General features: G+C 40.6%; 1 protein-coding gene across 3 annotated transcripts in view; it reads right to left on the reverse strand.

Annotated features, from left to right (window-relative positions):
- Nucleotides 1-12059, reverse strand: part of LOC125780337 (ionotropic receptor 75a) — a 1012909-nt gene that overhangs the window by 787736 nt on the left and 213114 nt on the right. Inside the window, exons 2-5 of one of the 3 annotated variants that reach the window (XM_049462537.1) lie at nucleotides 2152-2272; nucleotides 1808-2091; nucleotides 1583-1742; nucleotides 915-1517 (exon numbers count right to left, since the gene is read on the reverse strand). The exons of 1 other annotated variant lie outside the window; for it this stretch is intronic. In XM_049462537.1, the coding sequence (XP_049318494.1) occupies nucleotides 1396-1517; nucleotides 1583-1742; nucleotides 1808-2091; nucleotides 2152-2200 (615 nt within the window). In that variant the 5' untranslated portion in view covers nucleotides 2201-2272 and the 3' untranslated portion in view covers nucleotides 915-1395. Of the gene's footprint in view, nucleotides 1-914; nucleotides 1518-1582; nucleotides 1743-1807; nucleotides 2092-2151; nucleotides 2273-12059 lie in introns of those variants that run through there. One more of the 3 variants, XM_049462536.1, reaches the window with a different exon arrangement.

A 12059-nucleotide genomic window follows, 5' to 3' on the forward strand; every position in this document is an offset into this window, starting at 1 on the left:
GAAGCTAATTTGCTCAAATTTGGTATGTGATGTTGTATTTAAGCAGAAAATTCGACAGTACAGAAATTTTTTATAGGGGGCGTGGCACTGCCCACTTACGAGTTCATATGCATATCTCTGGAACCACCCCACCGATTTCGTTCAAATTTGGTATACATATTACACAATGCCTACTTAAGAGATATCTGGAAAATGATCGAAATCGGATAATAACCACGCCCACCTACCATATAACGGTAATTTTTGAAAACACTAAAGATCGGAAATTTTAATAACTGTTGAAGGGAAACATCTTGAGTTTGGTATTCGGTGTTGTATTGCAGCCAGAAATTCGACAATATGAAAATTTTGGCATGTCACCGCCCACTTTTGAGTGCATATGTAAATCTCTGGAACTTCTTTATCGATTTCGACTAAATTTGGTACACATTTTAGAGCAAAATTAAGAGCTTACAAAAAACCAAATATAAATTTTGACTGCACTGATTATGTTGAGATGATAAACTTAGATAACAATAGCATTTTGTCGGAGCCGCCCTTCACTGCAAACATACCCTATGACCATTTGCTCGAATACATAGAATTTGACAATCTTCCACTTCCGGATCCACAAATTCCTCCACATATTCAAGGAACCGAGCGCTTTGTGCAACTGCTGACTAGCGTTTCACGTCGAACTATAGAAAAAAATCGCGATGGTGTTATGGCAGTCACGGTTGCAAGTCGAAACGCAACATCTAGGATGGACAGCAAACAAGACCTTAAAACTAATTAATTCTGAACTTTAGAAGTATATTATATTTTGTTTGCCCCTTAACAGTTAAGTTTTTGCTTTATATATAGATATAAAATGATATTGTTAACTGCAATACGATTTCGCGGAAGATGAAAGCTATTAAAGTTTGAATTTTCCCAGCCAGCATTTACTATCAATTTTTAATGGAAAATCACTCATTTTCAATAGAAAAATTGATAGAAAACAGTCAATTTCTATATCAATATTCATTGTAAATTGACTGTTCCCTCGGGAGAAAATGGTCGAACAAAATTGAATGATTTTGATTGAGTCATTTTCAGGGTCAATTTCCAGTCATTTTATTATAAATTTCGATTGTTTTTTCCAGTCATTTCTCAATGATTTTCTAGTAAATTTTCAGTCATTTTATTATAAATTTCGATTGTTTTTTCCAGTCATTTCTCAATGAATTTCTAGTCAATTTTCAGTCAATATTTAGTCAATTTACAGTCATTTTATTATAAATTTCGATTTTTTTTTCCAATCAGTTTTCAGTCATCTTATTAATCAATATTCATTTTTTGGTTTATTTTTAAATTCAAATTTATTTATATTTTAAATTAATTCATTAACATGTTTTTCCTTACAGCTCAAAACATTCATTTATTTTCAGACAAAGGTAGACGGCGTTTTTTTACTTTTTCGTTTGCATAAACGAAATGTTTTTGTAGCGTTGATCTAACGGCTTTTTCGTCCACTTGAAACATTTCATGACAAATATCTAAAGAAAGAGGAAAGAAATGTAGTTATTGTTAAAAGAATTAATACAATATAAAATAATATTACTTTTTATTATTGTTGTAACTAAACATTTTTCCGCGCTTGGCTTATCTGCCGTGCCCCTCCACGAAAAAGACATTGCCAACTCATCTGAAAAAATACGCCTGATTGCTGCTCTTAGAAAAGGGGTTGACGCTTCACCCCCCGTCTTCTTAATATATAGTTTCTATAAATAATTCTTTGTTATACATTTGTAACTGGTAAAAGCAACATAACAAGCATTATACATACAAATTTCTCCAACAACTCTGGCTTTTGTAAAAGCAGTGCTTCGAAATCGTCAAGATCCTTCTTATGGTAAAATGGTAGTTGGTCGAATTGTGGGCTTTGACTTTCTGAGGGTTTTCCCCTGTTTTCCAATTTGACCGCAATAACTTCCTCTGTCAGCTTCAACAAATTTATTTTGTTTTCTTCCTTTAGCTCCTTCACTTCTGTCTTTAAAGCCCGCACTTCCATCGTCAACTCCGCTATTAAATTTTTAAGAGACTGTTGGTCTGTGCTGTCTAGATTTTGATCTGAAAAACATAAAGTTAAATAAAAATGAAGAAAATTTAAAGTGTTTTATTTGGACTTACATATTATTTGGTTGTTAGGTTCATATCCATAATTATTTATAGAGCTCATGATGTCAATCAGTCAATCAGTTAATTATTTTATTTATTTCACGCACTAGAGAGCTGTTGCTTTGGAGATGAACTATATGGAAGTGAGAATGCATGCATTATTTTGTCACAAAAAGAAATATTTTGATGTGGTTAACTGTATACTCATAACGGGATAACGAAACTTGTTGAGCGTTTTTTGATACTTGTACATTTTGTTATTGTAAACGGCAAATTTATCAAAAAACAATCACCAAGAACAATCAATAATGATACGTAAATCACCATACAATCAACTCAATGCTATCTGGGTTATTTATTATTATTTTCATTTTTATGGGTGGATAGGTAACATATACACACACCGACCATAGCGGCCAACGACCATACCACGCTGAATACATCGGTTCTCGTCCGATCACCGAAGCTTTTTAAAACCCGATCTAAATACTATTATTTTATAAATATCTAATTTTTTTTAAGGGTCACAACGTTTTATTTCTTAAAATTACAAAACCCATGAGCTTTTACATTTCTTGTGTATTGATGATTTAATGGCCAATTTCATAAAAAACTTTTTTAACATTAATCTAAACATCAAAATTAGACATCTATACAGCTTCTAAAGCTGTTGGAATTTCATTTCGAACAAATCCAGACATAACCACTACTGTTAGTTTTCTTAAAAGATTCAATAACATTTTTGAATGTTTTAAATTTGTGTAGAGCACTTTCTCAAAATTGCAAGTATATAGAGATCTTAAGATCAACTTGATATGCATCACAAAAAGAACGCTGCTGAGAAGGTGTAGCAGCACCTGTACGGTAACAGCTTGATGTTTTCGGCTCCAGTAGTTGTTACTATTTTCCATTTCATTTATTGAAAAAAAAAACAAAATGAAAAGTTTCTCGTTAAAAACCGGAGGCTCCGTTTTGATTTTAGAGCCATGGTTTCTTGGGCAAATTTTCTTAGAATTCATCGTAGTTTACGATTTTGATAACCGCTTGGTGCATTTTTTTTGCTCCATTCAAATTGACCCACCCTAATAAGCATTCCTCCTCAAGCCAATCGAATATTTTTAGATACCCGCTATGAAAATTTCGCTTTAAAGAAATGATTGTCAGATTATCAAGAGGTATTTGAGCGGTCCGAAATTACATGTACTTTTTCGAGGTAAAATTAAGAGAACAAGGGGGTTTCGCGCGGTGCTATTTTATACTTCGAGACTACCTCAACCACCAGAGAAAATATCCGTCACCTCATATTAACATAATTGTACAAAAGTGGCTTTCGTATGTAAATATCTATCTCACCAATTCTTCCCTGTAAGAAGTCTGACAATCTCCCCATACTGAATCCATAGCGACCAATTAACGAAATTGACGAAGGAGCACAGATTCCGAGTTAAGAACTCTAAGATTTTAGGGGCTATATAAAGAATACCTCTTAATGTTTCCTGACGAACATCTACATAGCGAGGCCCTCACGCTTCTGATCAAAGAAGTCAAAGCTGTTTCTGCTAAGTTGATTAAGCAGAAACCGTAGTTGAAGTTAAACCGCCACACAAAATCAACAAAGAGCTCGACTTCGACTTCGTATACATACTGTAGCCGGTAAAACTTCTATTAATCCAGAATCGACCCTCACTAATTAAATTCTCTCGTAAAATGATATACCGTATGAGCCTAACCACCATTTTGCATGCTCAATGAACCCCACTAATCTAAATCTCTCTGTTGCCCCACCTAGTCAAAATAGCACGTTTTCTGTCTACCGTTAGGTGACCTCGCTGACAACAAGTAAAGCTCTAGTTACCCCTTAAGAGCAGATTAGATAACCGGCACAACAATAAATAATATTGTGAACTCGTTATTTAACATGTTGGAAAAGCTTAATGCCGAAACGTAGAGCGAAGAGCTCCTTCGACGCCGTGTGTTAATAGCTTGGCCGACGATTTTGATTTCGTAGCGGAGGCAGCTCTCATAGGTGTGCTCCAAGCGCTCATAGAAGGCATCTTTGGTCACATCGTCCTTCTCTTTCGTCGGGTCCCAAACCAGAATTATAGCTAGATGAAAGCGACTAGACCGAACAAGTAAAACCTCTTTGAAGAATCGTCCCACTTCGGAAACAACCTGAATGATATTTTTCAGATACAATTTCCATAATGAGTAAACAATTCCCCCGAACACAAAGTCGAATTACATGGCTACTACATCGCTGCTCGATACGCGACATCAATCGGCCACCTGGTTACGGCGTCGACAGCTTGGACCGCAGCCACGTCGATCCACAGGTCTTAGCAGCGTTGTGACAAACAACAGCTGCAACGACTCATAGTCTAAACAGTCGCCTAGGGTGGCCGGGATGGTTAAATGAGCCTCTGATCCCCCCTCACAGTATAACACTGCCGCCTGTCTCTTTCAATCGACTGATGAGTGTCGTTAAATTATCGACCGTAAAAATACCACCTAATGTGGTTTTTAGATTATCCCTTGTATTCGAAAATCGAGGGCAATAAAATAATACATGTTCAGATTCTTCTGTATACTCTGTACACGTCGGACAGTTCGGACTAGTGTCATTGTGGAACCTGAAAAGGTAGCTTCTAAAGCATCCATGTCCACTAAGTATTTGGATCAGATGGAAATCTAAATCCCCTATCGTCTGTCTATCCATGAGAGGATGTCCGGTATAAGTCGACGGGGCCATCGCCCTTGGGTTGAGGAATTCCACTGCTCATGCCACATTTTAGTACTCTTTTTTCTCTCCTCTGACCTTGCCGATACTGTTTTAGGCGTTGATAATTGACATAAACGATCGAGTTCATCTCCCTGGATGTCAATGGGCGGCATGCTGGCTAATACTTCAGCAGCATCGGTTTACAAAGTCGGAAAGCACTTACTCGAATTGCAGAAAGCCTATGCACTGCAATAATCTGTTTAGCATACGTATCCATACTGGTGCCGCATACAGTATTACGGAACTCATTGCCTTCACTATTAAGAATCGCCGGCTGGAACGCACACAGCCTCTATTGGTCATTAATCTCGATAGGGCATTATAAATTTCGTTTGCCTTGGCGGAAAAATACTCCAAGTGTTCTTTAAATTTTAATTTGGAATCTAATATTACTCCCCTGCACAGGGTTGTGCGCTGGGTTTGGGATCCGCCACGTAAAAAAACACCCCCAATGAAAAGGAACAACAAGCCTCGGATGAATGACCCCCCTTTTGAAGACGACCATGGCAAACGAAATAAGGACTACGAATTGAGGGCATGCACCTGGAATGTCCGGTCCCTTAATTGGGAAGGTGCCGCTGCCCAGCTGGTTGATGTCCTCGTGAAAATAAAGGCTGACATCACCGCCGTCCAAGAAATGCGATGGACGGGACAAGGACAGAGACAAGTAGGTCCTTGTGACATTTACTACAGTGGCCATATAAAGGAGCGCAAGTTTGGTGTTGGATTCGTGGTGGGAGAGAGACTCCGTCGCCGAGTACTATCATTCACTGCGGTGAATGAACGTCTAGCCACAATCCGCATCAAAGCGAGGTTCTTCAACATATCGCTGATTTGCGCCCACGCCCCGACGGAAGAGAAGGACAATGTGACCAAAGATGCCTTTTATGAATGCTTGGAGCGCACTTATGAGAGATGCCCCCGCCACGATGTCAAAATCGTGCTTGGCGACTTTAACGCCAGGGTGGGCAAAGAAGGTATCTTTGGCACTAAGGTCGGTAAATTCAGCCTCCACGACGAAACATCCCCAAATGGATTGAGGCTGATCGACTTCGCCGGGGCCCGAAATATGGTTATCTGTAGTACTAGATTCCAGCATAAGAAGATACATCAAGCTACCTGGCTGTCTCCAAATCGAAAAACCACCAACCAGATCGATCATGTTGTGATAGACGGAAGACACGTCTCCAGTGTTTTAGATGTGCGCGCGCTCCGAGGTCCTAACATCGACTCGGACCACTATATTGTTGCATCCAAAATTCGCACCCGCCTCTGTGCAGCAAAAAACGCACGCCAACAAACACAAGAAAGGTTCGACGTCGAGAAGCTGCAATCACAACAGACAGCCGAACGTTTTTCTACCCGGCTTGCACTCCTGCTCTCTGAGAGCACTCATCAACAATTCGGTATAAGGGAACTGTGGGACGGCATTTCAAACTCCTTACGTACAGCTGCAACCGAAACCATTGGTTTTCGGAAAGTGCAAAAGAACAGCTGGTACGACGAGGAGTGCCGTGTCGCAGCGGAGAGAAAACAGGCTGCCTACCTCGCAACGTTACGATCGACCACAACACGTGCGGGATGGGATAGATCCCGATAGTTGAAGAGGGAAGCGAGACGCATTTGCAGACAGAAGAAGAAAGAGGCCGAAATGCGTGAGTACGAACAGCTCGATAAGCTGGCCGACAGGGGTAATGCTCGAAAATTCTACGAAAAGATGCGGCGGCTTACAGAAGGTTTCAAGACCGGAGCATACTCATGTAGAACCCCCAAAGGTGATCTAGTTACCGATGCCCAGAGCATACTCAAATTATGGAGGGAACACTTCTCCAGCCTGCTGAATGGCAGTGAAAGCACAACACCGGGAGAAGGCGAACCCGATTCCCCAATCGATGACGATGGAGCAGACGTTCCATTACCCGACCATGAAGAAGTTCGAATTGCAATCACCCGCCTGAAGAACAACAAAGCGGCAGGGGCCGATGGATTGCCGGCCGAGCTATTCAAACACGGCGGCGAAGAACTGATAAGGAGCATGCATCAGCTTCTTTGTAAAATATGGTCGGACGAAAGCATGCCCAACGACTGGAATTTAAGTGTGCTATGCCCAATCCATAAAAAAGGAGACCCCACAATCTGCGCCAACTACCGTGGGATTAGCCTCCTCAACATCGCATATAAGGTTCTATCGAGCGTATTGTGTGAAAGATTAAAGCCCACCGTCAACGAACTGATTGGACCTTATCAGTGTGGCTTTAGACCTGGCAAATCAACAACCGACCAGATATTCACCATGCGCCAAATCTTGGAAAAGACCCGTGAAAGGAGAATCGACACACACCACCTCTTCGTCGATTTCAAAGCTGCTTTCGACAGCACGAAAAGGAGCTGCCTTTATGCCGCGATGTTTGAATTTGGTATCCCCGCAAAACTGATACGGCTGTGTAAACTGACGTTGAACGGCACCAAAAGCTCCGTCAGGATCGGGAAGAACCTCTCCGAGCCGTTCGATACCAAACGAGGGTTCAGACAAGGCGACTCCCTATCGTGCGACTTTTTCAATCTGCTGCTGGAGAAAATAGTTCGAGCTGCAGAACTTAATCGAGCAGGTACAATCTTCTATAAGAGTGTACAGCTGCTGGCGTAGGCCTCAACACCCGCGCCGTTAGTTCTGCTTTCTCCAGGCTGGACAAGGAAGCAAAACGAATGGGTCTGGCAGTGAACGAGGGCAAGACGAAATATCTCCTGTCATCAAACAAACAGTCGTCACTGTTGACAGTCATAACTTTGAAGTTGTAGATAATTTCGTCTATCTTGGAACCAGCGTAAACATCACTAACAATGTCAGCCTAGAAATCCAACGCAGGATAACTCTTGCCAACAGGTGCTACTTCGGACTGAGTAGGCAATTGACTAGCAAAGTCCTCTCTCGACAGACAAAAACCAAACTCTATAAGTCTCTCATAATTCCCGTCCTGCTATATGGTGCAGAGGCTTGGACGATGTCAACAGCGGATGAGTCGACGTTGCGAGTTTTCGAGAGAAAAATTCTGCGAAAGATTTATGGTCCTTTGCGCGTTGGCCACGGCGAATATCGTATTGGATGGAACGATGAGCTGTACGAGATATACGACGACATTGACATAGTTCAGCGAATTAAAAGACAGCGGCTACGCTGGCTAGGTCATGTTGTCCGGATGGATGAAAACACTCCAGCTCTGAAAGTATTCGACGCAGTACCCGCCGGGGGAAGCAGAGGAAGAGGAAGACCTCCACTCCGTTGGAAGGACCAAGTGGAGAAGGACCTGGCTTCGCTTGGAATATCCAATTGGCGCCACGTAGCGAAAAGAAGAAACGACTGGCGCGCGGTTGTTAACTCGGCTATAATCGCGTAAGCGGTGTCTATGCCAATTAAGAAGAAGAATCTAATATTACTCCCAGATACTTGAATTGCGACTGCGAAGTAATGTTACATTCCCCAATGGTGAGCTCTATTCGTTCTTCTATTTTCCTAGTGCTTATCAGTAAAACTTCTGTTTTTTCCTCCGCCAGTTTCAGACTCGTAGAAGAGAACCATTGGCGTAGACTACTTACGCACTCATTACATTTATTTCTCGGCTAATTGTGCTAATTGCGACTGCTACCACCATGAGATCGTCCGCATAAGCTACTAGTTTCCCGTCTGACGGCTGCTGTCTTCTTAGCACCCCGTCATATATAATGTTTCATAATAGTGAGCACTGGGGTACTCCACTCGTGCCTCTCCTGCTCATGGTGCCTTCATCCGTATCAAAATTCAGCTTTTTGTTTTTAAAATAACATGTTATTATGTTTATGAGGTACTCGGGGGCCCGTATTTCATCCAGGACTTTGATTTGTGTGTTCTTGACATCCAGGATAATCAGCGCGCAGTACTTTTTTGTGTTACGTTTCCATCTTTTGTCACTTATTGCACATTTCGCAATATCGACGACTTCTCGTAGTGCGTCAATAGTGGATCAATTTGTTATGAAGCCGTATTGCGCTCTGATAATCCGCCGGCTTTTTGGATTGCTAGTTCCAATCGACAATCGTGTCGAGCATGCAAAGAGGTCGATATGATTAAGGTTCTTCTGGCGGTTTTTTTGGCTTTGGGAGCAAACCAGGCGCTGTATCTTCCACGGATCGGGGAACACCTCTTCTAATATACACGCATTGTACATGTTAACAAATAAACTGGGTCTAAGAGTTATGACTTCTTTAAGGGCTCTGTTTGGTATACCATCTATTCCAGGCGCTTTAGAGTTTTTAATTTTTTTCGCAACAGCCAATAGTTCGTCTTCTGTGACTAATAGGGGTGGCTCTGTAGCTTCGTTTCGGTTAATATAAGAAATGGAGGCATGTGTCGAAAATAACGCTTCGACAAAATTTTTCATAAACGTTGCGTTCTTATGTTGCTGCGACTTATTTTTGAATTTCGACATACAAATTTTGTATGCCGATCCCTAGGGGTCTATGTTCGCTTCTTCACATAGCTTTTCGAAACAGGAGCTCTTACTACGGATAATGGCTGACTTCAGGAGCTTTTATTGGCATTTAAATGCTTCTTTGAGGCGGATTTCGTTTTCCCCTCCCTGGTTTTGTTGTGCGCGACGTCTAGCTGAGTGACAGAGCTTCCTCAGCTTGGCAATTTCGTCGTTCCACCAGTATACCCGCTTTCGATTTTTATTGTATCTCGTCCTGCGCATAGTTGCGTCGCATGCTGCAACTAGTTGCTTTTGCACAGCGGATACTAAGTGGATGGCGTCTTCGCCTGGTGCCTTTGCCGCACTCCAGACGATCTCAAAGACGTCAGTATCAAATTCCTTTTCACGCCAACTACCGTTTTCGAGAGGTATTTCTCCGAAACAGTTCCTTTTCTTGAGAGAACGAAACTTCAACGATTATAGCCATATGATCGCTATTTGTGTAAATATTTAATACCTTCCACTTAATAGGTCTGCTAAGCGTGTCGTTAGCAAACATTAGGTATATTATAGAACCTTTATTATTGTTTTGAAAAGTATTTTTTGTGCCATTGTTTAGGATCGTGAGGTTTGTTTGACTCAAAAATTCCAGAATGAGGCGATCACGGTAATTTGTAATTTTGCTACCCCAAGCAGTATACCATGCATTACAATCACCCGCTATTATTATTGGTGATTTGTTTCTGGTCTCTAGAGACAGCTCCAGCAGAAAATCTTCAAATTCTCTAATTGTTGCGTTAGGACGTGCATAGCAGTTTACAAAGTATATACCTTGTATCTTTGCCCATGTAAAGTCGTTATGAGCTTCTTTAGAGCAGGATGATAAAGCTTGTCCTTTGCAGGCCCATATTGCTGCCTTGCCACTCCTATCTTTACTCCAGGAGCTTTCCGAACGCTGTTTATATGGCTCGCTTAGTAAGGCGACATCTATGTTCTATTCTATGGTGATTAAGGTTTAGCTGTAATAACCTCATTTTTTCATTATTTTCATCATTTGTACGTGCTTCGGACATGTCAAACTTAAGACGGAGTGCTCTTTTGCAAAGCATACAGCTCGGGGCATTTTTGCACACCTTTGCTACGTGCCCTGCAGCTCCGCAGTGTGTACAGAGGTCAGTCTGACTGACACATTTGCGTGCAATATGACCCAGTTCGAAACACCTAAAACAACTTTAGCGTCCTGAGTGCACAGACAAATAAGAGCTATTTGTGTGCCACTTCGGGTTTTTCTTATACTTCTAACGCTTGACGGAACCCACACTCTTTTTTTAGTGCTTCGCAGATTTCTTCCGGTGTTGTAATTTCGTCTAAGTCCTTACACACTGTGTTCACATGAGCTATGAGCGTTCTGCAGCATCCCACATCGCATCACGTCACGTCACAATACCTCATCACACAACAGTTCACAGCACACACCACTACTCACACACGCATCAAACACAGTACCCTGACACCGCTCACTATTAAATCACAACAACCACACGATCATTAACGAGACGACTCGGATTAATCTAATATTCACCACCCAAACTATCAAAAGAGATAGATCCGAACGGGATCACTCTCTTTTTCGTTTCATCCTCAAAGTAAGACGGTCGACCCGCAAAGATTCATTTTTTCTAAAACCGCAACCTCCGCATTTTTTTCTGTTTGTGACTTCCCGCCAAAGTGACGTTGTGACGTGAGTCCCGGATTTCGCCGCAGTATTAGTGTGTGAAAACCAATACATAAATAAAAAATAGTTAAATTGTTCTACTAATAGAAAAAAAAGTACATATACGCAATTAGTGAAATCAACTTAATAAAAACTGAACACAGTGTTCGATAGAAAGTGGTTTTATTTGGCATACATAAGTATACTCGTACTACAAGTATATCGAGTAAGTATACTAGTGTTACACGTTAACAAATGGTCCTTCACGGTTAAAGCTTAGTACGCAGCTCTCAAGAAACGTAAAAACTTCATATAAAAAAACACTTAAGAAACGGTCCAGAAACGTTCCTGCGATAAAGTTACTTGTGCTAGTACGCAGCTCTCAAGAAATCTAGTACTAATTTTTAATACTTTTTTTCAATAAAAAGTGAATATGGCAAACGTGGTTTTGCGAAGAAACATCAAATCAACAATTGTTTCTTGAAGAAAATTCGAAGTAATCGTCAAATTCATCCTAAATTAATTGAAATCATTATTATAAATTATATTCCATTTTGAAATGTTGTATAAAACCAACCAATCATCAACAACATTCCTTAAATCTCAATGAAAATATTTGTGTTACCATACACATACATACATACATACATACGCACAAAGTTTGTTTACTTTGTTTATTCTATCTTGCTCTTCTAATGTGGATCATTCACAATGCGTAACCAGCTGTCAAAATTACTTGAGAAATAATGTATTTTTTTTCTTGAGCAATTACTTAAGAGCTGCGTACCAACCTTAAAGAAAAAAAAAAAGATCACACCTGAAGTACATTGAGTGAAAAAACAACAAAAACATACTAACATTAAAACGGGCGCGGTATTAATACAACAAAGTTTAACAAAAATAAAACCTAAAATCAAAAGCGGGCGCGTTATAATCACAGATAAATTAACAAACATATAAATCTATATATAGGGTGATTTTT

The sequence above is a fragment of the Bactrocera dorsalis genome, chromosome 1 (assembly GCF_023373825.1).
Source record: "Bactrocera dorsalis isolate Fly_Bdor chromosome 1, ASM2337382v1, whole genome shotgun sequence".
Lineage (NCBI taxonomy): Eukaryota > Metazoa > Arthropoda > Insecta > Diptera > Tephritidae > Bactrocera > Bactrocera dorsalis.